General features: G+C 37.2%; 1 protein-coding gene across 1 annotated transcript in view; it reads right to left on the bottom strand.

Annotated features, from left to right (window-relative positions):
* Positions 1-25,686, bottom strand: part of LOC150076383 (diacylglycerol lipase-beta-like) — a 281,587-nt gene that overhangs the window by 106,082 nt on the left and 149,819 nt on the right. Inside the window, exons 6-7 of the mRNA XM_090387345.1 lie at positions 18,723-18,872; positions 5,609-5,799 (exon numbers count right to left, since the gene is read on the bottom strand). Of these exons, the coding sequence (XP_090243471.1) occupies positions 5,609-5,799; positions 18,723-18,872 (341 nt within the window). The remainder of the gene's footprint in view (positions 1-5,608; positions 5,800-18,722; positions 18,873-25,686) is intronic.

The raw sequence follows: 25,686 nt of genomic DNA, 5'->3' as shown, positions 1-25,686 counted from the left end.
CACCGTTCAAGAGAGAAACAGTGTATGTTGAGTTATATGACCACCTTGGATGTCCTTTAGTCCAGGTGCCCAACGGGGCAAGATGAGGTTCTTCTGTGGTGTCTTTGCCGAGTTGAGTCACACTCTTAGTTGTGTTTCCATTACTCTGGGCCATTGAGGGCGGGCTGTTGTCTCGTGATTGATATTGTCCTATTCATGGATTTGTGAACTTTTGGGATACCTCCTCAAGGGGAGGGGAGGGTCCGTTGTCTTGTGAACAGATTTTGCGCAAAAAGTGTGAAGACTTTGTAGGTCTCTTCCTCTTGCAGAACGATTTTCTCCTAGTTTCAAAGAAGCGAGTGAATCTTGGTGTAAAGTTAGCATTAGTAGAGGCATATGATGCAAGAAAGCAAGCTTATGCAGCATCAGCCAAAAAAACTTCCACTTCATCCCTCCGTTTGTTTGAAATACCTGTCCAGCTGAGCCTTAAATTTATTTAGGCTATCAACTTCCACAACAAGGGATGGAAGTCTGTTCCACCAACCAACTACCCGCTGGCTAAAGGCAAATTTCCGCACATCTATCCTACATCTGTCTTTCCTCAATTTGAATTTATGCCCTCTCAAGTGATTTTTCTGAGCTAGAGGAAGAATCCCATCAGCATTGAGCATGCTCAAACCATTCAAGGCTTTGTACACCTCTATCAGATCACCTCACCGGTGCCTAGTCTCCAGACACTGTAATTTGCAAAACTTAAGCCTTTCTTCGTAAGAGCAACCCTTTGTTCCATTCACTAATCTTGTTGCCCTTCTCTGTACTCGTTCCAACAGCTCTTCATCCTTCTTAAAATGAGGCCTCCAGACCTGTACACAGTACTCAAGGTGTCGCCTGCCCATTGCCTTATACAAGGGGATAATCACCACCTTATCCCTTCTAGAAAAATTCCTGTATATCATTGACAAGACACCATGAGCTACTCTTGCAGACCGGCTGCACTGCTCAGAAAACTTCATGTCTGCCTGCACAATTACCCCCAGGTCCTTTTCATTCTCTACCACTGTCAGTGTGGTACCACAGAGTTGATATGTTATTCTGGGATTACTGCTTCTCATAGGTAGTACTTTACATTTGTCAATGTTAAACTTCATCTGCCACCTCCCAGCCCATCTGCTCAACCTTTCTAGATCCTGTTGCAGCAGTGTACTGTCATTAGTGTCATTAATAACCCTGCCAACCTTCGTATCGTCTGAAAACTTGGACATTAAGCCTGATATATACCATCATCAATATCATTTATAAATACAGAAAACAACAATGGACCCAACACTGAACCCTGAGGGACTCCACTAATAGTAAGTAAGCACACCCTTAGCCATAATTATGAGAGCTTCCTTGGACTCAGGGGAGGTACCCATAGACTGGAAATGTGCAAATGTGACCCCAATTCACAAAGGAGGATCACAGGCTGACACAAGTAATTATAGACCTGTGAGCTTAACTTCTGTTCCAGGAAAATTAATGGAGGCACTGGTTAAAGAAGCACTGCAGGATCATTTAGACAAGACTTCAGTTATAGCTCAGACACAGCATGGTTTTGTTAAGGGGAAGTCTTGCCTGACCAACTTGATTGGATACTATGATGCAGTCACAAAAGAACTGGATGCAGGGAATAACTTTGATATTATATACTTGGATCTTAGAAAGGCTTTTGATACTGTTGCACATGGAAGACTGCTACACAAATTGGAGCAGTGTGACATTGGAGGCAAATTGCTGCTATGGATAAAGGGGTGGTTGAGGGGGAGAAGACAGAGGGTGGTAATCAATGGACACTGCTCATCGTGGACTAATGTTATTAGTGGAGTCCCTCAGGGCTCAGTGTTGGGTCCATTATTGTTTTCTGTATTTATAAATGATATTGATGATGGTATATCAAGCTTAATGTCCAAGTTTGCAGACGATACAAAGGTTGGCAGGGTCGTCAAGGGCACTACTGACACTATGCTGCTGCAAGAGGATCTGGAAAGGTTGAGCAGATGGGCTGAGAGGTGGCAAATGAAGTTTAACATTGACAAATGTAAAGTACTACACATGGGGAACAGCAACCCCAGAGCAACGTATCAACTCTGTGGTACTACACTGACAGTGGTAGAGAATGAAAGGGACTTGGGGGTGGTTGTGCAGGCAGATATGAAGTTCTCTGAGCAGTGCAGACGGGCTGCAAGAGTAGCTCATGGAGTATTGTCAATGATATACAGGAATTTTTCCAGCAGGGATAAGGAGGTGATTATTCCATTGTATAAGGCAATGGTCAGGCCACACCTAGAGTACTGTATACAGGTCTGGAGGCCTCATTTCAAGAAGGATGTAGAGCTGCTGGAACGAGTACAGAGAAGAGCAACAAGATTAGTGAATGGAACAAAGGGGTGCTCTTACGAAGAAAGGCTTAAGTTTTGCAAATTACAGTGTCTGGAGACTAGGCACCAGCGAGGTGATCTGATAGAGGTGTATAAAGCCTTGAATGGTTTAAGCATGCTCAATGCTGATGGGATTCTTCCTCTAGCTCAGAAAAATCACCTGAGAGGACATAAATTCAAATTGAGGAAAGACAAATGTAGGATAGACGTGCGGAAATTTGCCTTTAGCCAGCGGGTGGTTGGTTGGTGGAACAGACTTCCATCCCTTGTGGTGGAGGTTGATAGCCTAAATAAGTTTAAGGCTCAGCTGGACAGGTATTTTGAACGAACAGAGGGATGAAGTAGAAGTGGTTTTTTTTTTTTTTTTTTTTTTTTTGGCTGATGCTGCATAAGCTTGCTTTCTTGCATCAAATGCCTCTGCTAATGCTAATGCTAATAACATTAGTCCATGAAGAGCAGTGTCCATTGATTACCATTCTCTGTCTTCTCCCACTCAATCACCCCTTTAACCATAGCAGCAATTTGCCTCCAATGCCATACTGCTCCAATTTGTGCAGCAGTCTTCCATGTGCAACAGTATCAAAGGCTTTTCTAAGATCAAAATATATGATATCAAAGTTATTCTTTGCATCCAGTTCCTTTGTGACTACATCATAGTATCCAATCAAATTAGGCAGACAAGACTTCCCCTTAACAAAACCATGCTGTGTCCGAGCTATAACTGAAGTCTTGTCTAGATGTGTATATGTCTGTTCTACTACAGAAAATAAGTTTATTTAAAAGATTAATAATAATTTAGTCAAATAATTAAAATACAAAATGCTCAAAAGTGCCTTACCAATTTTAAATTACTATAACATTTTAAATTTAACAAACACAAAAACTGTACACTACAATTTATTTTCTGATTCTTCAAAATTTTATTACATATCATTAAAGAAAAATTATATACTTTAAATGTCCACCATAATTATTTTGACATATTTTTGCTGTACTTATCACACTCCATAACTTTGGGGCGCCTCCGTAGCCAGGTGGGAAGGAGCAGCAGTGCGTAGCACACGCTTCTTGATTAGACCGGGGTTCGAGCCCGTCACCACCAAATACGGAGGATGCGGAAAGGTCATTCAGGGAATGACCACCGCATATCCCGGAGCAATATGGCCTTAGTTGCTAATGCTCCTAAAAACCAAATAACAACAACAAACCATAACTTTGGTCAATATCGCTGGTGTTAATTGATAAATTATGAATGTTGTTTTTTAACTGATCAATTAGTTTTGTGGTCCGTTAAATTAATACATGTTCTTTTAGATAACCCCTCCAAAAAAAGGGTGAACTGACAAATCAGGTGAGCAGGATGGCCAATTAATGTCTCTGAAGCGTGATATCAGATGGTTTAGGAGAAGTTCTCTTAAAATCCTAATCCCCTTACTGTGTGGGCTGTAGCACAAGAGAAACAGAGAAACATGTTGAAATCATAAATTTTCTTTGGCCTCTCACAAAGCAGGTTCCAATCAATTGCAGATCACTGTTTTGTCTTTCTCCATTAACAGTTTCTGTATGACCATCACTGTTCTCAGAGTAAGGATCAATAATAATTATTATTAGTAGTAGCAGCAGCAGTAATAGTAGCAGTGGCAGTTAATGATGCAAAAAAGCAAGTATGTACAACATTAGCCAAAAAAAAAAAAAAAAAAAAAAAAAAAACATTTCCCATATCACTTGTCCATCCCTTTAGTTTGTCTGGTTCTTCGTTGAATTTATTCAAACCACCCACCTCCACAACACAAAATGGGAGTTTGTTCCAACAATCAACCACTCTCTGGCTGAAAGCAAATTTCCACAAATTCAACCTGCAACTATCCTTCCTCAATTTGAACTTATGCCCTCTCGCGCGTAATGTAAGCAAGAGGAAGGATTCCTTCAGCATTGAGCTTACTCAATCCATTCAAGCCTTAAACACCTCAATCTGATCTCTTTGCAGGTTACACCTCAATCTGTTCTCTTTGCAAATTCAAAACCTTAAGCACCTCAATCTGATATCTTTACAAATTGCAGCATCTTCCAGATGCTGTAATTTGCAAAACTGAAGCCTTTCCTGGTAAGAGCATCCTTTTTTCTCCCTTCACCAATCTTATGCTCCTCTCTGCACACCTGTTCCAACAGATCCACATCCTAAAATGAGGCTTTCAGACCTGTATGCAATATTCAAGATGTGGCCTAATCATTGCCTTATACAAAGAGATGATCACCTCCTGCTTGCAAAATTCCTGATTTCATTGACAAAGGGCTGCAAGGACAGCCCACATGAGCTGTCCTTGCAGCCTATTTGCACTGCTAAGAGGACTTCATATCTGACCCCAGTCAGATATCAAGTTCTCTGAGCAGATATGAGGTACTGCTGCCCTGAGTGTGGTACCACACAGCTGGTACATTAATCTGGAATTGCTGCTCACCATATGAATTATTTTGTTATTTGCTTTTTTTTTTTTTTTTTTTTTAGGAGCATTAGCAACTAAGGCCATATTGCTCCAGGATATGTGGTGGTGACGGGCTCGAACCCCGGTCTAATCAAGAAGCGTGTGCTACGCACTGCTGCTCCTTCCCACCTGGCTACGGAGGCGCCACCATATGAATTACCTTGCATTTTGTTGCAGTAGCATACCCAGGTTACTGTGATTAACTACCCTGCCAACCTTCTTATAATCTGCATAATTGTTTATCTACATCTTCATATCATCTGCATAATTGTTTATCTACATCTTCATATCATCTGCATAATTGTTTATCTACATCTTCATATCATCTGCATAATTTTTTGAATGGAAATAACTAATTGAGCTAAACATGTCTGAGTCAATGTTTCAAGCATTTTTCATTAATTTTCTGTATTCACTTAATATCTGCTGGAGACATGATTGATTGTGCCCATTCCCTGTGCCTTATTTTCTCATCATGAAATTGGCCAATGACCCTCCAAATAATTGAATATGATAGCATTGTTTGTAAGTTAAAATAATGATGATAAACTCTCTGAGTTCACACAGTGGAATAGTAATTCTTAAAGTAAAATTCTACCACTTTTGCTTGTTGCTAAACAATGTAATTTTCCATTGTAAATTTCCAAGGATTACTTCATATAAGGGTGCAAAAAAAAAAAAAAAAAAAAAATTTATATATCGTCACTGGATTTTATATATTCTAGTTACCTAGTTTTCCACATGTGGACTTTCTCTTGAGCATAGGTAGCAGTCCAGTCAAATATATTTATTTGACTTGGCTGATTGCTGTTGATCTGTTTAGCTGCACTGATGAATGAATGAGAGCCCAGAGGATCATAGACAAGAAGAAGTAAAAATAATTTAAAGCCCAGTATTATCCATCCAGCTATTACTGATACCTATGTAATATAAAATTTATAAAAATTTAAAATCTTGATACTAAAATATATATACATATAAAAATGAAAATAACATTAATAAAACTAGGTTTTCAACTTATATTGCAAAAAAGATTGGAAATCAAACTAAAAATGAATTTTAATTTTATTTATATACAAAATTTTCAAATTATTTGTATAGTTTCACTGTAAATGAGTACTTCAAACAAATTCTTTCTTTTGCACTATTTATATTTTAACATAATTCATATTATATCATCAGTAATGTTGAAAAACACAAGGTCTTAAGAGTATGCCTTGTAAGAGTATGTGGGTACAGGTTTTAGAAAAAAAAGCAAAAAAACTTTCTGGAAATTTTTGTCTAAGTGAAATTTATCTAAGTTTTCCATTTCATAACTGATTAAGGAATGGGCCGAGAGAAGAAAGAAGAGGTGAGGGGGGGGGGTCTCTAATGTGGGCATGCTAATCCCAGAAAAATTACATAAAACTTGTATGTTAAGGGCAATATATGCAGATATTATAATTGTACATATTATATACTACACGTTGGAATTAGAAGGAATGTTCTGGAAAGCACTTAGAAAAGTATATGTTATTTATTTGTTATTTGGTTTTTAGGAGCATTAGCAACTAAGGCCATATTGCTCTGCGATGGTCATTCCCTGACTTTTCTGCATCCTCCGTATTTGATGGTGACGGGCTCGAACCCCGGTCTAATCAAGAAGCATGTGCTATGCACTGCTGCTCCTTCCCACCTGGCTACGGAGGCGCCGTAGAAAAGTATACAAAGCACATTGAAACTATCTGGCTCCTTTGTAACTCACTTCAGAAGGTGTGGAATTTGTAAATAAAAAAAAAAATAAGAGGAATTTGACTGCCAAGGTCCCATCTTGTCAGAAATCACAAGGCCTTAGTGAATGAACACACTAAAGCACATAATATCATAAATTTTAAACCCCCCATTAGCCCAAGTTAAGGTACTGTAGCACTATGGTACAAAAACCTTAGCGAAAGTACTTACCAAGTTAAGAACTGAATAATTAGACAATGAAAACTATGGAGCTAATTCTTAAATGTCAACAGACAAAGCTATGGTGAAAAAAATATATCCTCCCAATTAAGGATTAGTTCCACTTCCAATTTTTCTATGCAAGGCAGTGTTTCTAGATTTCATCTATTACAGGTTATTCTTTACTTTTAATTTAAAATAATGTGTTCATAAATTCTGTCCCCCACTCTTTTCATTGATTGGTAGTACTATAGGTAGTACTATGATTTTACAGCACAGGAAAAATATAGGAAAGGCAGTAAAATTGAGAATTGTAAGGCTGCCAACCAGGAGCTGCTCCATGTTGCAGTACTAATAAGTAACAATTCTTTAAAAAGAGAAGTATAATGTTACTTTTAGTAATATGGTCCAAAAAATGATGGCTGCTCCAATGGATATTGGCATCTCATCAGTGGTAGGACAGGCACCCTATTAGTGCAGCATCCTAACAACCCATATATCATCTTTTAGGGGCAAAAAAGGTGACATACTTGTACACATTGGCACTAATGATATTAAGAGTAGGAGACCGGCAGAATTACTTAACAAGTATAGGTCACTGTTAAAAAAAAAGCCGTGAATTAGGTTTGAATTTGAAAGTGTCTGCAATTCTGCCCAAACACGATAGGAGGGAGTATATGATGAGAGCCTTGTCGATCAATTCGGCCCTGGAAAGATTGTGCAAGACTCAAGGGATAGAATTTTTTTCAGCCTGGACTGTACTTGTTAACAGGAGAGACTGCTTCTACAGGGATGGGATACACTTAAATAGAAAGGGTGCAAGAATATTTGCTGATGCTATCGAGGCAGTGTTAGGTGGGTCGGAAAACTGATAGCTTGGGGGGATACGAGGACTAATAGTTTAACAGTAGCCGTAGGCAGAGGTGAGGGTGATTCTTGCACAACTTCTATTAGAATAAGTAGCGACCTGGAGCGTGGGGTGTTGGGGGTTTCAGGGACGGATGGCAGCCATCCTGAAATAGGTGGGTATATGGGATGTGTTAGGGTAACTAAGAATAGGAGCAGGAGCATGTATGCTTGCATGTATACCAATGCTAGAAGTATAGTAAATAAATTTGATGAATTTGAAGTGTTGGTCAAGACATCAAAGGCGGATATTGTTGGGATATCAGAGACGTGGTGTCACACAGATATAAGGAATGCCGAACTGGAATTTGGGGAGTACAATGTCTACAGAAAGGATAGACAGAATAGGAAGGGAGGAGGTGTTATGCTGTTAATAAAGAAAAACATAAAATCAAAAGAAGTGCATCTAGTTGATATAGATGAACAGTGCACTGTTGAGTCAGTTTGGTGTGACATAAGCACTGCGAAAGCAAATATTAGAGTAGGAGTGTGTTATAGGCCTAATGACTTGAATGAGTACAATGAACAATTGTACAGAGAAATAGAGTGAGCTAGTAAATTGGAATGTCTTATAATGGGGGATTTTAACTTCCCAGATATTGACTGGAACTTGTGGGTTGGGCTCTCACACACTAGTCAGACTTTTGTGGATTTATTGGATGATTGTTTTCTGCAGCAGCATGTTCGAGAAGCAACCAGAGAAAGTAATACTCTTGATCTGGTTATCAGCAGTGATCATTCATGTATTAGGAATTTGCAGATAGAAGAACCACTAGGTGGTAGTGATCACAGTGTATTGACGTGGGATTTACTTAAAGATTTAATTACCATCAGGGGTAAAGGAAAGGGTTTTTGCTTCCGTAAAGGCGAGTACAGTGGTCTCCGACAGTTTTTAAATTCTGTACAGTGGGATAAACTGACGATATTACCAACAGTAAATTATAAGTGGGAAGCATTCAAGGAATTAATCGTGGAAGCTACCAAAAGTTTCATACCTATTAAGAAATATTGTTCAAGGTTTAGGCCTAAATGGTTGTCAAATGAACTAATGAGACTCATAACAGAGAAGAAAAATGCATGGGATGCATATAAATTATGAAGCGACTCAGAAGCCTATGGCAGATATAAATTAATCTGTAATCAGGTCACAAAGGAGGTTAGGCAGGCGAAGGCAGATTACGAGAAATCCTTGGCAAAAGATGCTAAGAAAAACAGCAAGGATTTCTTTACTTATATAAACTCTAAAAGGAAGGGGAAGAATCTGATTGGTCCACTTGACATCGATGGGATGGTTCGACTGTTGATGATCCTGCTCAGATAGCAAACAAACTGAATGAGTATTTTGCATCTACATTCACACGTGAGGAATTATTAAGGTTTGAAAATGGCAGAAGGTTATCAAATTGTAGCAAGATACTTAATGATTTTGTAATAACTGAGAGCAAAGTGGAAGAGAAATTGTTGAAGTTAAACGTAAGAAAAGGAGTGGATGGGATCTATCCAGTTATATTAAAGGGGGCGGCAAAGCAACTAAGCAAACCCTTAGCCATAATTATGAGAGCATCCTTGGACTCAGGGGAGGTTCCCACGGACTGGAGATGTGCAAATGTATCCCCAATTCACAAAGGGGAATCGAAGGGTGACACGAGTAATTACAGACAAGTTAGTTTAACTTCTGTTCCGGGTAAAATAATGGAGTCACTGGTTAAAGATGCATTGCAGGATCACCTAGACAAGACTGAAGCAATAATTCAGACACAGCATGGGACTGTTAAGAGAAAGTCTTGTCTAACAAATTTGATAGGTTATTATGATGTGGTTACAAAGGAACTGGATGCAAAAAATAATTTTGATATCATATATTTGGATTTCAGGAAAGCTTTTGACATTGTTGCGCATGGAAGACTATTGTACAAATTGGAGCAGAATGGTATTAAGGGTAAGTTGCTACAATGGATAAAAGGATGGTTAAGTGCGAGAAGACAGAGGGTGGTAATCAATGGGTGCTGCTCTTCTTGGACTAATGTTATTAGTGGAGTCCCACAGGGTTCGGTGTTAGGTCCACTGTTGTTTTGTATATTTATCAATATCGATGAATTTATATCAGGCTTAATGTCGAAGTTTGCAGATGATACAAAAGTTGGCAGGGTTGTTGACAGTAATGGAAGTGTGCTACTGCAACAGGATCTGGATAATTTGGGCAGATGGGCTAAGAAGTGGCAACTGAAGTTTAACCTTGACAAATGCAAAGTACTGCATATGGGTAGAAGTAACCCCAGAGAAACATATCAACTGTGTGGTACTACACTTATGGTGGTAGAAAATGAAAAAGACCTGGGAGTAATTCTGCAGGCAGATATGAAGTTTTCTGAGCAATGCAGACAGGCTGCCAGGGCAGGTCATGGGGTTTTGTCAATGATATATAGGAATTTTGCTAGCAGGGAAAAGGAGGTGATTATCCCTCTGTATAAGGCAATGGTCAGGCCACGCCTTGAGTACTGCATACAGGTCTGGAGGCCTCATTTTAGGAAGGATGTAGATTTACTTGAGCGTGTACAGAACAGGGCAACAAGATTGGTGAGGGGAATGAAGGGATCCTCTTACCAAGAGAGGCTTAAGTTCTGCAAATTGCAGTGGCTGGAGACTAGGCACCTGCACGGTGATCTGATTGAGGTATATAAGGCCTTGAATGGGTTGAGCACGCTGAATTCTGATGGGATCCTTCCACTTGTTCAGATTACGAACCTAAGGGGGCATAAATTCAAATTAAGAAAAGACAGATGTAGAATAGATGTGTGGAAATTTGCCTTTAGCCAGCGGGTGGTTAATTGCTGGAACAAACTTCCATCTGTCGTTGTGGAAGTTGATAGGTTGAATAAATTTAAGGAGGAACTGGATAGGCATTTGGAGGGAATGGTGTGATTTTTTTTTTTTTTTGGCTGATGCTGCATAAGCTCATACATTTGCTTTCTTGCATTACATGCTGCCACTACTACTACTACTACTACTACCCTGTGATGATTTAGCTCTCAACAACAGACACAGAAAAGATTTTGATCTTTTTTTTTTTCTTGTTTGTGCTATGAGAAATGGATGCAAGTCCTACAAAAGCAAAAATGGGATATTTACAGACAAGCTTAGAGCAATTAATTGGCTCAATTATGAAAACTATTGGCCAAGCATCTACAACTTTAGGCATGTATGCCAGCAAGTAGTGCTCTGGAAGATTTTCTGCAGCATGCTAATCGATGTGATACTGATTTGAATTGCTCATTCCTTTGTTTATACACCTGTGCAATTCATATGCATGAAGATTTTTGTAATTGTAGTAAAGAAAAATGGCACTCACAAGGTGAAGGATTGCCAATCCCTACCATATGCTTAATGAAAATTAAATATCTTACATAGTTACAGTAGTTTTGATTTAATAAATTTTAAAAACAGAACATTCCAAACAGTTGTAACATGGTTGAGTGTTAATGTTTATCTTAGAAGTTTGGAGTTAGTTAATGTTAAGTTTAGAAGTTAATTTTTATCTTAGAATTAATTTTGGAAGCTATTAGGGTTTTCATACAAACTAAGAAATGCTGTTCAAGGTTTAAGCCTAAAGGGATGACAGATGAATTAATGAGAATCGTAGTAGAGAAGAAAAATGTATGGGATGCATATAAATTATCACGTGACACAGAAGCTTAAGTTAGATATTAGCTAGTCTATAATGAAGTTACAAAGGAGGTTGGGCAAACAAAGACAGATTATAAGAAATCTTTGGAAAAGAATGCAAAGAAAAACAGCAAAGACTTCTTTCTTATATAAACTCTAGAAGGAAGGGGATGGATCAGATTGGTCCATTTGATACTGATGGTTCGACTCTTGATGAACCAGCTCAGATAGCTGACAAACAATGAGTATTTTGCATCTACATTCACACATGAGGAATCCTGTAGAGAAATGGAGGATAGAAGCTTATTAAACTCTAACAGTGAGCTAAATGATTTTGTAATAACTGAGAGCAAAGTGGAGGAGAACTTGTTGAAGTTAAACATAAGAAAGCCACCTGGGGTCTATCCAGTTATATTAAAGGAGGTGGCAAAGTAAGTAAGCAAACTCTTAACCATAATTATGAGAGCATCCTCGAACTCAAGAGAGGTTCCCATGGATTGGAGATGTGCAAATGTATCCCTAATACACAAAGAGGAATCAAAGGGTGACACGAGTAATAACAGATCTGTTAGTCTATAAAATATTTAAGGGCAAAGGCCTTGTGCTACGAGGTAGAATGGCTAACATATAGGTTAGCACAAAAGCATCATTTTAATGTAGCCATCGTAACATAGCCATTTTAATGTAACCAAAGTAGTTAAATTAATTAATTAAATTGGCATCATTTTGTTTATTTCTCATATTGTGAATGCCTTCACAACGAGTTGCCATGGTATTGTACTACCTCGAATGAGTAACACTTCACCAGTGGAGAAGATTGCTGTTACTTATTCTCAGTGAATACCACCACCCGGACGCCACCGTTTCAAAGCTTGTTGGCTTCTAAGTAACAGCAGTCCTCTCCACTGTGAAGTGTTTATTCGAGGTGGTATTGTACTACCTCGAGGTAGTACAATACCACGGCATACTCATTGTGAAGGCATTCACAAAATGAGATATAACCAAAATGATGCCAATTTAATTAATTAAACTACTTTGGTAGATGGCTATGATAAAATGATGCTTTTGCGCTAATCTATATGTTAGTCATTCTACCTCATAGCATGAGGCCTTTGCCCTTAAATATTTTATAATCTACATCACTGCACACCATCAGGCATCTCTCATATTGGGAAGTTATACTTCATAACTGGGTTGTCACTATTGCAACACCAGGGTACCTGCCCACCCACCAATGAAAGGGTTGAAAGCCTTGAAACGGTCACCAGAGGGAGCCTGATATTCATGGAGTTTCTGAGAATAGGTAACAACAGTCTTCTCTACATTGCCTATTTGAGGAATTTATGAGTTTTTGAGTGGTGCGAGTTGAAGGAGTTACTGTCCCTTTCATTATTCTACACTGTTTCTTTACTTCTTCCACTCCTACCATAACTTTCCCTCTACTTTTTTGCTTTTTCTAAGTCTAATAGGGACAAGTGGATAACTTTCCCTCTACTTTTTTGCTTTTTCTAAGTCTAATAGGGACAAGTGGATAGTAGAGATATTATCCCACACATATACAAACAAGCCTTGAAATGGTCATCAGGGGAGCCTGATATTCATGGAGTTTCCGAGAATAGGGGGGAGGGGGATTTTAACTTTCCAGATATTGACCTGACCTTGTGGGTTGGTCACTCACACACTAGCAAGACTTTTGTGGATTTATTGGATGACTGTTTTCTACAGAAACATGATTGTGAGAGGCAATCAGAGGGAGTAATACTCTTGATCTGATTATCAGCAGTGATTATTCATGCATTAAGAATTTGCAGATAAAGGAACCACTGGGTGACAGTAATGACAATGCACTGATGTGGGAATTACTTGAAGATGTAACTACCATCAAGGCTAAAGGAAAGGGCTTTTGCTTTCATAAAAGTGACTACAGAGGTCCCAGACAGTTTTTAAATTCTGTAGAGTGGGATCAACTGATGATGTTACCAAAGTTGAATTCTAAATAGGAAGCCGTCAGGGAATTCCTATATATCATTGACAAGATTCCATGACCTGCCCTGGCAGCCCATCTGCACTGCTCAGCGAACTTCATATTTCATTGCACAATTACCCCCAGGTGTTTTTAACTTTCCACCTCTCTGAGTGTAGTACCAAGCAGTTGGTATGTTTCTCTTGGGTTAAAAAAAAAAGGTAAACTGCCATTATCAACCCACTGCAGGATAGAAGCCTCCTCAATTCATGTTGACAGAAATGGACCATAATCTGCCATGCTGGTCCAGTGTGGGTTGGCAGATCAACCGTATTTAACAGTCAGGGGCTTGAACCATGGTCTACTCAAAGAGCGTGCTACTGCACTCCTGCTCCTGACCACTCGGCTACAGAGGCTTCCTCTCTTGGGTTACTGCTACCAATATACAGTACTTTGCATTTGTCAATGTTAAACTTGAGTTGCCACTTCTCAGTCCATTTGCCAAACTTATCTAGATACAGTTGGAGTAGCATAGTGTCTTTACTGTCGTTAACAACTCTGCCAACCTTTGTATCATCTGCAAACTTGGACATTAAACCTGATATACCTTCATCAATATCATTGATAAATATACAAAACAAAAAATGGGCCCAAAACTGAACCCTGGGAAACTCCACTAATAACATTTGTCCACGAAGAGCAGTGTCCATTGTTTACCACTCTCTGTTGTCTCCCACTCAACCATCCCTTTATCCATTGTAGCAACTTACCCTTAATGCCATACCTCTCCAATTTGTACAGCAGTCTTCCATGTGCAACAGTATTAAAAGCTTTCCTGAAATCCAAGTATATGATATCAAAATTATTTTTAGCATTCAGTTCCTTTGTGACCACATCACAGTATTCATTGAAATTGATCAGACAAGACATCCCTTTAACAAACCCATGCTGTGTCTTAACTATTACTGCAGTCTTGTCTAGATGATCCTGCAATGCTTCTTTAACCAGTGATTCCATTATTTTCCCCAGAACACAAGTTAAACAAACAAACCTGTAGTTACTTGTGTCACCTTTTGAACCCCCTTTGTGAATTAGTGATACATTTTGCACACTTCCAGTCCATGGGGACCTCCACTGAGTCCAAGGAAGTTCTCATAATTGTGGCTAAGGGTTGGCTTACTTCCTTTGCTGTCTCCTTTAATATAATTGGATAGATCCCATTCACCTCAGGTGCCTTCCTTATGTTTAACTTCAACAATTTCTCCTCCACTTTGCTCTCAGTTATTACAAAATCACTTACCTTCCTGTTAGCGTTTGATAAACTTCTGGCACTCCCCTCATTGAATGACACCTCATGTGTGAATGTAGATGAAAAATACTCATTTAGTTTATCAGCTACCTGAGCATGATCATCAACAGTCAACTCATTTATGTTGAGTGGTCCAATCTAATTCATCCCTTTCTTTCTAGAGTTTACATAAGGTTTTTTTTTTTTTTTTTTTTTTTGGTAGTTGTTGGCGCATCGGCTTCTCTGGCCATAATGCATCTCCCAAGGTTTTTGCAGTACTTTGATCCAAGCCTGAGGCGGGATCCAAACCCACGACCTTTGGGTTGCCAGGCAGGCACTTTGCCCACCCGGCTAGCCCGGTTGGCGTTTACATAAGTAAAGAACTCTTTGCTGTTTTTCTTTGCATCCTTCGCCAAAGATTTCTGGTAATCTGCCTTCGCCAGCCTAACCTCCTTTGTAATTTGATTACAGATTAGTTTATACCTGCCATAGGCTTCCGTATCACTTGATACTTTATATGCGTCCCATACGTTCTTCTTCTCTGCCACGAGCCTCATTAATTCATCTGACATCCATTTAGGCCTAAACCTTCAACACCATTTCTTAGTTGGAATGAAAAGCCTAGTAGCCTCCAAAATTAAGTCCCTGAAGGCTTCCCATTTAGAATTCAATGTTGGTAACATCATCAATTGATCCCACTGTACAGAATTTAAAAACTGTCTGAGACCTCTGTAGTCACCTTTACGAAAGCAAAAGCCCTTCCCTTTGGCCTTGATGGTAGTTACATCTTTAAGTAATTCCCACATTAGCATTAGTAGAGGCATATGATGCAAGAGGGCAAGCTTATGCAGCATCAGCCAAAAAAAAAAAAAAAAAAAAAAAACAAATTTCCATTTCACCCCTCCGTTTGTTTGAAATACCTGTCCAGCTGAGCCTTAAATTTATTTAGGCTATCAACTTCCACATCAAGGGATGGAAGTCTGTTCCACCAACAAACTACCCGCTGGATAAAGGCAAATTTCCGCACGTCTATCCTACATTTGTCTTTCCTCAATCTGAATTTATGCCCTCTCAGGTGATTATTCTGAGCAAGAGGAAGAATCCCATCAGCATCGAGCATGCTCAAACCATTCAAGGCTTTATACACCTCTATCAGATCACCTTGCTGGTGCCTAGTCTCCAGACACTGTAATTTGCAAAACTTAAGCCTTTCTTCGTAAGAGCAACCCTTTGTTCCATTCACTAATCTTGTTGCCCTTCTCTGTACTCGTTCCAGCAGCTCTACATCTTTCTTGATGTGATGCCTCCAGACCTGTATACAGTACTCAAGGTGTGGCCTGAGCATTTCCTTATACAAGGGAATAATCACCTCCTTATCCCTGCTAGAAAAATTCCTGTATATCATTGACAAGACACCATGAGCTACACTTGCAGCCTGTCTGCACTGCTCAGAAAACTTCATATCCGCCTGCACAATTACCCCCAGGTCCTTTTCCTTCTCTAACACTGCCAGTGTAGTACCAAAGAGTTGATACGTTGCTCTGGGGTTGTACTTTACATTTGTCAATGATAAACATATATATATAGTACTTTACATTTGTCAATGGTAAACTTCATTTGCCACCTCTCAGCCCATCTGCTCAACCCTTCCAGATCCTGTTGCAGCAGCATAACTGTCACTAGTGTCCTTGACAACCATTCCAACCTTCGTATCGTCTGCAAAATTGGACATTAAGCTTGATATAGCATCATCAATATCATTTATAAATACAGAAAACAATAATGGACCCAACAGTGAACCCTGAGGGATTCCACTAATAACATTAATCCACGATGAGCAGTGTCCATTGATTACCACTCTGTTTTCTCCCCCTCAACCATCATTTTATCCGTAGCAGCAATTTGCCTCCAATGCCACACAGCTCCAATTTGTGCAGCAGTCTTCCATGTTCAACAGTATCAAAAGCCTTTCTAAGATACAAATATATGATATCAAAGTTATTCCTTGCATCCAGTTCCTTTGTGATCACATCACAGTATCCAATCAAATTGGTCAGGCAAAACTTTCCCTTAACAAAACCATGCTGTGTCCGAGCTATAACTGAAGTCTTCTCTAGATAATCCTGCAGCGCTTCTTTAACCAGTGCCTCCATTAAATTTCCTGGAACAGAAGTTAAACTCACAGGTCTATAATTACTTGTGTCAGCCTTTGATCTTCCTTTGTGAATTGGGATCACATTTTCACATCTCCAGTCTATGGGTCTCCCCTGAGTCCAAAGAAGCTCTCATAATTATGGCTATGGGTTTGCTTACTTCCTTTGCTGCCTCCTTTAATATAACTGGATAGATCCCATTCACTCCAGGTGCCTTTTTTATGTTTATCCTCAACAATTTCTTCTCCACTTTCCTCTCAGTTATTACAAAATCATCTAGCTCAATGCCAGATTTTACTTCACCTCTTGCATTCCCCTTCCTGAATAACTCCTCATATGTGAATGTAGATGGAAAATACTTGTTTAGTTTGTTAGCCACCTGAGCAGGATCCTCAAGTGTTGAACCATCAATATCCAGTGGACCAATCTGATTCATCCCTTTCCTTCTAGAGTTCACATCGGTAAAGAACTCTTTTCTGTTTTTCTTTGCATTCTTTGCCAAGGATTTCCCATAATCTGCCTTTGCCTGCCTAATCTCCTTTGTGACTTGGTTATAGACCAGCTTATATCTATCATTGGCTTCCATGACACCCATTAATTTATATGTATCCCATTCATTTTTCTTCTCTGCCATATGTCTCATTAGTTCATCTGACATCTATTTAAACCTTGAACAATATTTTTTAGTTAGTATGTAAAGCCTAGTAGCTTCCAAGATAAGTTCTTTGAATGCTTTCAAAGAACTTATCTTGGAAGCTTTCAACTGATGATGTTGGTAACATCATCAGTTGGTCCCACTGTATAGAATTTAAATACTGTCTAAGACCATCGTAGTCGCATTTATGAAAGCAAAAACCCTTCCCTTTACCCCTGATGGTAGTTAGCTCTTTGAGTAAATCCCACTTCAGCACACTGTGATCACTGCCACCTAGTGGTTCCCTTATCTGCAGATTCTTAATGCACGAAGAATCACTACTGATAATCAGATCAAGAGTATTACTCCCTCTAGTTGCCTCCCGAATATGCTGATGTAGAAAACAATCATCCAATAAATCCACAAAAGCCTTGCTAGTGTGTCAGTGACCAACCCACAAATTCCAGTCAATATCTGGAAAATTAAAATCCTCCATTATAAGACTCTCTGATTTACTGACCCACTCTATTTCCCTGTACAGTTTCTTATTATACTCATCAGAGTCATTAGGCCTATAGCACACTCCTACTCTCAATTTTGATCTCCCAATGCTTATGTCACACCAAACTGACTCGACACTGCACTGTCCAGCAATATTGACTGGCTTCACCTCCTTGGCGTTTATGTGTTTCTTAACTAATAGTATAAGCCCTCCTCCCTTCCTATCCTTTCTGTACAGATTGTACTCCCCAAATTCCAGTTCTGCATTCCTTATATCTGTGTGACACCACGTCTCTGATATCCCAACAATATCCGCCGTTGATGCTTTGAGCAATACCTCAAATTCATCAAATTGATTTACCAAACTCCTAGCATTGGTGTACACACAAGTATACATGCACTTGTTCCTAGTCTTAGCTACCCTAACACAACCCATGTGTTTACTTGTACTGCAATGACACCCAGCAGTCTCTGAAATATCCTGCATCTTGTTTTCCAAGCTTCTGCTCATTCCAATAGAAGCAGTGCAAGAATCACTTTCACCTCTACCAGTGGCTACTGTTAATCTATTAGTCCTTGTATCCCCCCCCCATGCTAGCAGTTTTCTGACCCACATAACACTGCCTAGATAGCATCCGCAAATATTCTTGCACCCTTTCTATTTAAGAGTATCCCATCCCTGTAAAAGCAGTCTCGCCTGTTAACAATACTTAGATTATTACAAGATAATTATATTTAGAAACTATTTTCACAAATAAGAAGAGCTACAATAATAAAAATTTTAGTGACAGAAAAAAAATACTTACCTGTACAAAAATTGTGATTTTATATGTTTCACAGTAATGCTCTTTCACAGCAAATACCCAGAAGGTGCCAATGATATTACAAGCAATTTCTAGAAGAACCAAGAGACATCTGGCATAGAGATATTTTACAATATGCTGTCTAGGTTTTTCCTGGTATAAAAAAAAAAATACACACACATATATATATAAACAATAATATCCATGCATATATAGAGAATTAGATCTTTATTTGATTGATGAAAATGAATAAAATAACATATCCCCCTTTGTTTTTAAAATTTGTTTCTTCATAAAATCCTGAAAAATAAAATCAGTGCATCTTCAAAGCATAGCTGGGGTTTATGATTCTGCATTAGATACACACGGCATTATCAAGTTTGTGTTTAGCCTAATTGTATAAACTTGTGAAGTAATGGGTTGTTCTGATTCCTATTCTTAGCTACCCTAACACTACCCCTGTATTTACTAGTACTGCAATGACTCCCATCAGTCTCTGAAATATCCTGCATCTTGTTTTCCAAGCTTCTGCTCATTCCAATAGAAATATTGCTTCTAATAGTGGATTTTTTTTTTTCTTCCAGGCTTTTGTTTACAGCAGTATGTAGATATATTGATGCATACATTTTTGCCAACAGGGGTGAGGATTCTGCAATATGGCAAGTTGCACACATGTGGTACATAAGTGTGCACACGTCTGTTAATATGCTAACATGCATATACATCACAAAAATTGAGTCAAAATAATCAAAACGAAGTCTCCACAAAGACCAAAACAGCTGGATGAGGAGTGGAAATATGTTCTGCATCTGTTTTATCTGTAGCTATATTTTTTTATACCCTAGATCAGTGTTTCTTAACCTGTGTGCTGTGCACACTGAGTATGCTTCAGGTGTACTGCAGAAAATGCAAATAAAAAAAATTAATAAATCCAAGTTTTATAATAAAAATTAATTCAAATAAAAAATTTGTTTATTTACGCTGCACTGATCCCAGCCACTTCCAGCAATCAATGCGGCGTCACATTTTGATTCCTAGTACTAGATCTATTCACCTTTAATCCTTTATTCACCTTTTGATTCTTAGAAGTAGATCTGTTCACCTTTAATACTTTATTCACCTTTTGATTCTTAGAAGTAGTCTGTTCACCCTTATTCGGCCATTGTTGAGGGTCTCTCCCAGGCCCCCTTCAGTTGTACAAGTGCAACTTGTACACAGCATAATAAGAAATTTCCTTTGTGTTTTAAAAGTACTTTTTGGTGTGTTTATATCTCTAAAACATCATATTCAGTTAATTTGTATAGAACAGGTATTTTAAATTAACTGTAATAGTACATTATAGAAGTATCTTTTGTAATATTTTTTAGAAAATATTAGCGATGGATAAATTTTTAGTGAAAGGAAATCAGAAGTGGCAAATTGATAACAATGAGTTTGGAGAAAATGACAAAAACAAAAATGACCAACCAATCAACATCAAAAAAGAAGAAAGCATGTTGTCATAAATATGATGATTATTTGGGGATGGGATTTTCATGTGCTGGTACCCAAGATTGTTCTCAACCTTTGTGTGGCATGCGGTTTAAAACTGTGGAATGAATCAATGGTGCTGAGTAAATTGCAGCATCATTTTTCTGTGAAACACAAGAATTTATCGTCTAAAACTGTGGAGTATTTTAAAAAGACTGCTGGTTTCTACTAAAAAACAAGGTACAGAATTTTATAATATGGCTAAATATCTGATAAAGCACAAGAAGCTAGCTATTTTTGGGAGAGGAAGCTGAAAAAAGGAAAATGACTGTACCACTTTCAAACAGCACAATTAGCAAGCATATAAAAGAAGTGTCCGATGATATTGAAGAACAAGTTCAAAATATTAATAATTTTGGGCGACTGTTTGCATTGCAAGTAGATAATTCTACAGATATTAGCAGGAAAGCCAAATAATAGCATTTGTCCATTTGTCGGGTTTATCGAAAATAACACAATTATTATTATTATGTTTTTGTTGTTGTGGCAAACTCAATGAAAGAACAACCGGCCAAGATATTTTCCAAGTACAGGCAGTTCTTGCTTTACGAGTTTTCGCTTTACGAGTTCCTGGGTTTACAAGTTTTTTTTTTTCCCCCAAGTATCAACAAAATCGAAAATATGAACATTAAATGCAAAAAAATGAATGTTAAACATTCATAAATACCGCATTCCAAACCACGTGTGTAGCTATAGAATACAGTGTACCCAGCTTTACAATATTAATCAGTTCCAGAGACACCGTCGTATTATTAAAATATCGTAACGTGAACCCAATGACACATTGTTTTTAAAATATCGTAATGTGAACCCAATGACAATAATTTGTTTCAAGATCTCGGAAGTTGAAATTTTCGCTGTATAACTAAGCTATTTATCTCTCTAAAATATCATTTTTAAGGTCACGAGTGTGACCTTAAGGCCATATAAAAGGTTGTGAGTGTGGTTTGTAAATTGTATTAGTTACCAATTCAAACCATTAAAATGCACTACCCTTATTATACCGTTATAAGAATCAATTTTGAACATCATTGTGATATTTTTCTAAAGCACATTTCTGGAGGTCACAACCATAAAACAATAAAAAAAATTTGCACTTTCCGGTTTATTGGGCTTTTCTGTTACTTCAAGAATTATAAATGGGTAGTAAACTCGATCTTCTTGCATTTGCAAAAATACTGATAGCTGGAATTGTGTTTTTTTACATTATTATGGTGAAATGTGTTTCCCCTTTACTGAAATCTTCAATCGTATAAAAAACAACTAAATTTTCAGAATCGTCTCTTCATTCCTTTTTTTTAAGCTTCGTAAACTTGTTACTCCACGCGAATTGTGTTGGTTGCAATTTGTGTGTGCCGTTAAAAAATGCTTATGCATGCAATCGTGAAATTTATAAAGAAAAGAGAAGATTATCTTGGAAACAAACACCTCTTGAAGCATTTCTGAAGACGACGACTCCTTGTGTAACAAACCAATGAGGGCTGAGCCAATAATGAGTGATCAGTGAGTGTGCATTTAGTCGATGATGATGATGAAGAAGAATACACATTCTTTAACATTTGTAAGTCGTAAATAATTTCTCTATTATTATAATTTGCTTGATTTTACAGGCTATGTTTCCATTTCTTTCGATAAATCAATCATTGTTTAAACATAAAATAATTAGCTAACTAATTTCATTGTTGAGAATGTAACCCCTATTTTTAACCTTATGTCTATGGGAAATAAATTCCCGCTTTATGAGTTTTTGCTTTACTAGCGCGCACTAGGAACAAATTAACTCGTAAAGTCAACAACTACCTGTAATGAATAATTATTTACAAAAGTGTGGTATTTTACGGAGGTCATGTGTTGGCATTTGTACCAATGGTGCTCCCGCAATGACAGGAGCACTAAAAGGATTTGTAAACTTAGTAAAACAACACGATTCAAATATTATTACAACACACTGAAGTTCTAGTAGTGGAGACAGTTGTACTTGATTTAAAATTTGTACTTGATCAAGTGGTTAAAACTGTCAATTAAATCAAAAGTAGATCACAAAAAATAATACGTATTTTTGCAAAATTATGCGAGGAACTGGAGTCTGCATCATTTTTCTTTAATGATGCATACTGAGATTCGGTGGCTATCAAAAGGATATGTACTTATGCGTATAGACGAGTTGCGTGAGGAAAGCTCATATTTTTTTCACTGGAGCAATCAAAATTTTGTGATTATTTAAGTGATGAAATTTGGTGCTGTAAATTAGATTTTCTAGCAGATTTATTTGCGCAGATTAATGAATTAAATATCAGTATGCAAGGCCCAGTAGACCTCCATAGCTGAGTGGTCATGGGCAGGAGTGCAGTAGCACATGCTCTTTGAGTAGACTGAAGTTCAAGCTGCTGACTGCTAAATACAGCTGATCTGCCACAATGGACCAGTGTGGCAGATTATGGTCCATTCCCTCAACATGAATTATTGGGGAGGCTTCCATCCTGCAGTGGGTTGATAATGGCTGCAGTTTACCTTTTTTTTTTTTTATGCAAGGCCCATAGGAAACTTTACTCACTTCTACTGACAAGTTGTTCGCCTTTAAAGAAAAGTTGAGTATATGGAAAAAATATGTAAATTAAAAAATTTATGAATGTTTCCCTTGACTGCCAAAACAAATTATACTAAAATAATTAATGTAATAAGCGAAACATTAGAGCTGTTAAAGACAAAAATTGAGCATTACTTTCCATCCCTTGACACCAAAAAATATTTGTGGGTAAGAGACCCATTTGCAACAATAAACCTTCAGATGTTAGAACTTAATCTGCAAGAGAAAGAACAATTGATTGAGATCTGTAGTGACCAGTTGCTGGAAATTCACTTTAATAGTGCTAATATTAGCAAATTTTGAATATTAGCAAAATTCAAAATGAATATCCACGAATTTCAGAAAAGGAAATTAGAATTTTATTGCCATTTTCCACTTCCTACTGCAAAACAGGGTTTTCCACTTTAAACAAGATTAAATAAAAAGAGAGAGAGAGACTAAAGTCGGTAGAAAAGCTGAGAATAAACCTATCCACAATAAATCCTTGTATTAAAAAACTGTGTGCTTCCATCAAACTCAACCATCTCACTGATTAAAATGTTATAATTATATATTTGTGGGTTTTTATATTTAAATATGTTAATTTTTTACATATATTCTTTTAAAAATTTCATGTATGTTCTTTTAAATAATTTCTTTTCTTTTAAATTTCATGCAGTTCATGTATGATCAGAAAAGAACGTTGAAAGCATTTAAAACAAATGATGTGTATTATTAAATATACCCAACAGGAATAACTTGCAGTTTGTGAATATATTATAAATATTATATATATATATATATATATATATATATATATGTTATTTATAATTTTTATTTATATATATTTATAATATATATAGTATTATATATATATATGAGTATAATAGTGATTGTAGTGTGCCGCAAAATTTTAGCATCTTTAAATGAAATGAAATATGAAGTGTGCCACAAAATTTTAGTGTCTTTAAAAGTGTGCCACAACAATGAAAAGGTTGAGAAACACTGCCCTAGATTATCTGGTGTTTCCAGTTAATGAACTTGTTAGTAGATCTCCAATTCTAGGCTTTTGCCTAAAGTATATTCCTGAATATAAAGTTTGAGACAATAGCATTGCTGCATTTTAATCAAGGTTATCTGAAGGATTTATATTTTGGCACTGTATATTCCACTAAAATAGTAAGACCCTTCTCTAACATATGACAGTGCTAGTGTCTTCTTTTGATTTGTCCATTTTTTATTGATTTTTTTATGTTTGTTAATTAATTTCAGCTGTGGCATCCCTTTTATGGTTTGTTGCTTTTGTAGCATTTTTTAATAATAATGTTAATTTGAATACTATTAATTTCCTGCTTATGATTTTTGATGTTTCATTTTTTATTTTTATTTTATTATTTAATATATTATTTCATTTTTTATGTTTAACATGGTGATAATTGATTACTCATTTTACTTCCTTTCCTTCCATTCATATACCCTAATGGTATGAGCATAGTAAATAAATTTGATGAAGTTTAAGAAACCTCAATCAGATCTTCTGGTCACGTAATCAAATACAGATCAGAGACATAGTGCCACTTAGATATAAGGGATTCAGAATTTGAATATGGGGAATACAATGCATACAGAAATTTTAGAAAGAACAGTAGGGATTATGCTTTTAGTTAAGATGCAGATAAAAAATCAAAGGCGATGCTTCCAGTGGACATGTGTGGCCAGTGCAATGTTGAGTCAGTTTAGTGTGACATAAGTACTGCTAACACAAAAATAAGCATAGAAGTGTGTTATAGGTCTAATGATTTTGATGAGTATAACAAACAACTATACAGACATACAGAGTGGGTCAGTAAATCAGAATGTCTTATAATGAAGGACTTTCTAACTTTCCAGATATTGACTGGACCCTGTGGGCTAGTTGCTCATACAGCAGAAAATAATCATTCCAATAAATTCACAAAAGTTATTGTGAATTTATTGGATGACTGTTTTATACACTAGTATGTTATAGAAGCAACAAGAGGAAGCAATACTATTAATCTGATTATCAGCAGTGACCCCACTAGGTGGCACTGATTACAGTGTATTGATGTGAGATTTACTTAAAGATGTAACTACTGTTAAGTGCAAAGGGAAGAGCTTTTTCTTTCATAAAGTTAACCACAATCGTCTCAGATGGTATTTAATTTCTATTCAATGAGGTCAACTAATGAAATTACCAAGGGCAAATTCTAAATGGAAAGCATTCAGTGAAGAAATTGTAGGATGCTACCAGGTTTCAATACCAACAAAGAGATAATGTTCAAGGCATAGATCTAAATGGATGCCAGATGAACTGATGAGAATTGCAGTAGAGAACAAAAATGTATGGGATGCATATAAATTATCAAATGATGCAGATGCTTACTAGTTTAGATATAAACTAGTCTGCAATCAAGTGGCAAAGGAGGTTATGCAAGCTAAAGCAGACTATAAGTAGTCTCTGGCAAAGAATGCAAAGAAAAGCAGCAAAGACTTCTTCACTTATGTAAACACTTGAGGGAAGGGATGAATCACTTTAGTCCACTACATATGAATGATTTAACTGTTGCTGATCCTGCCATGATCCTGATCAAGCAAATTTGACTAAACTGAATAGGTAGGAATTCAGTTCATGTTAAAATGTTTGTTGAATTGAATAATTTAACTCTTCTTTGCATTAGAAAAAGAATTTAATCAAAATAAAGCAAGTAGTATTTTTGCATAATTTGCTTAATTCCCTATTCGGGGAATTAAACAAGGAAAGTTATCAATGGACACTGCTCTTCATGGACTGATGTTATTAGTGGAGTCTCCCAGGGTTCGGTGTTGGGCCTATTGTTGTTTTCAGTATTT

The sequence above is a fragment of the Mastigoproctus giganteus genome, chromosome 13, assembly GCF_048544385.1.
Source record: "Mastigoproctus giganteus isolate SK-2022 chromosome 13, ASM4854438v1, whole genome shotgun sequence".
Classification (NCBI taxonomy): Eukaryota; Metazoa; Arthropoda; class Arachnida; order Uropygi; family Thelyphonidae; genus Mastigoproctus; species Mastigoproctus giganteus.
The sequence above is the reverse complement of the archived record's forward strand: the minus strand, read 5'-3'. Positions and strand labels throughout refer to the sequence as shown.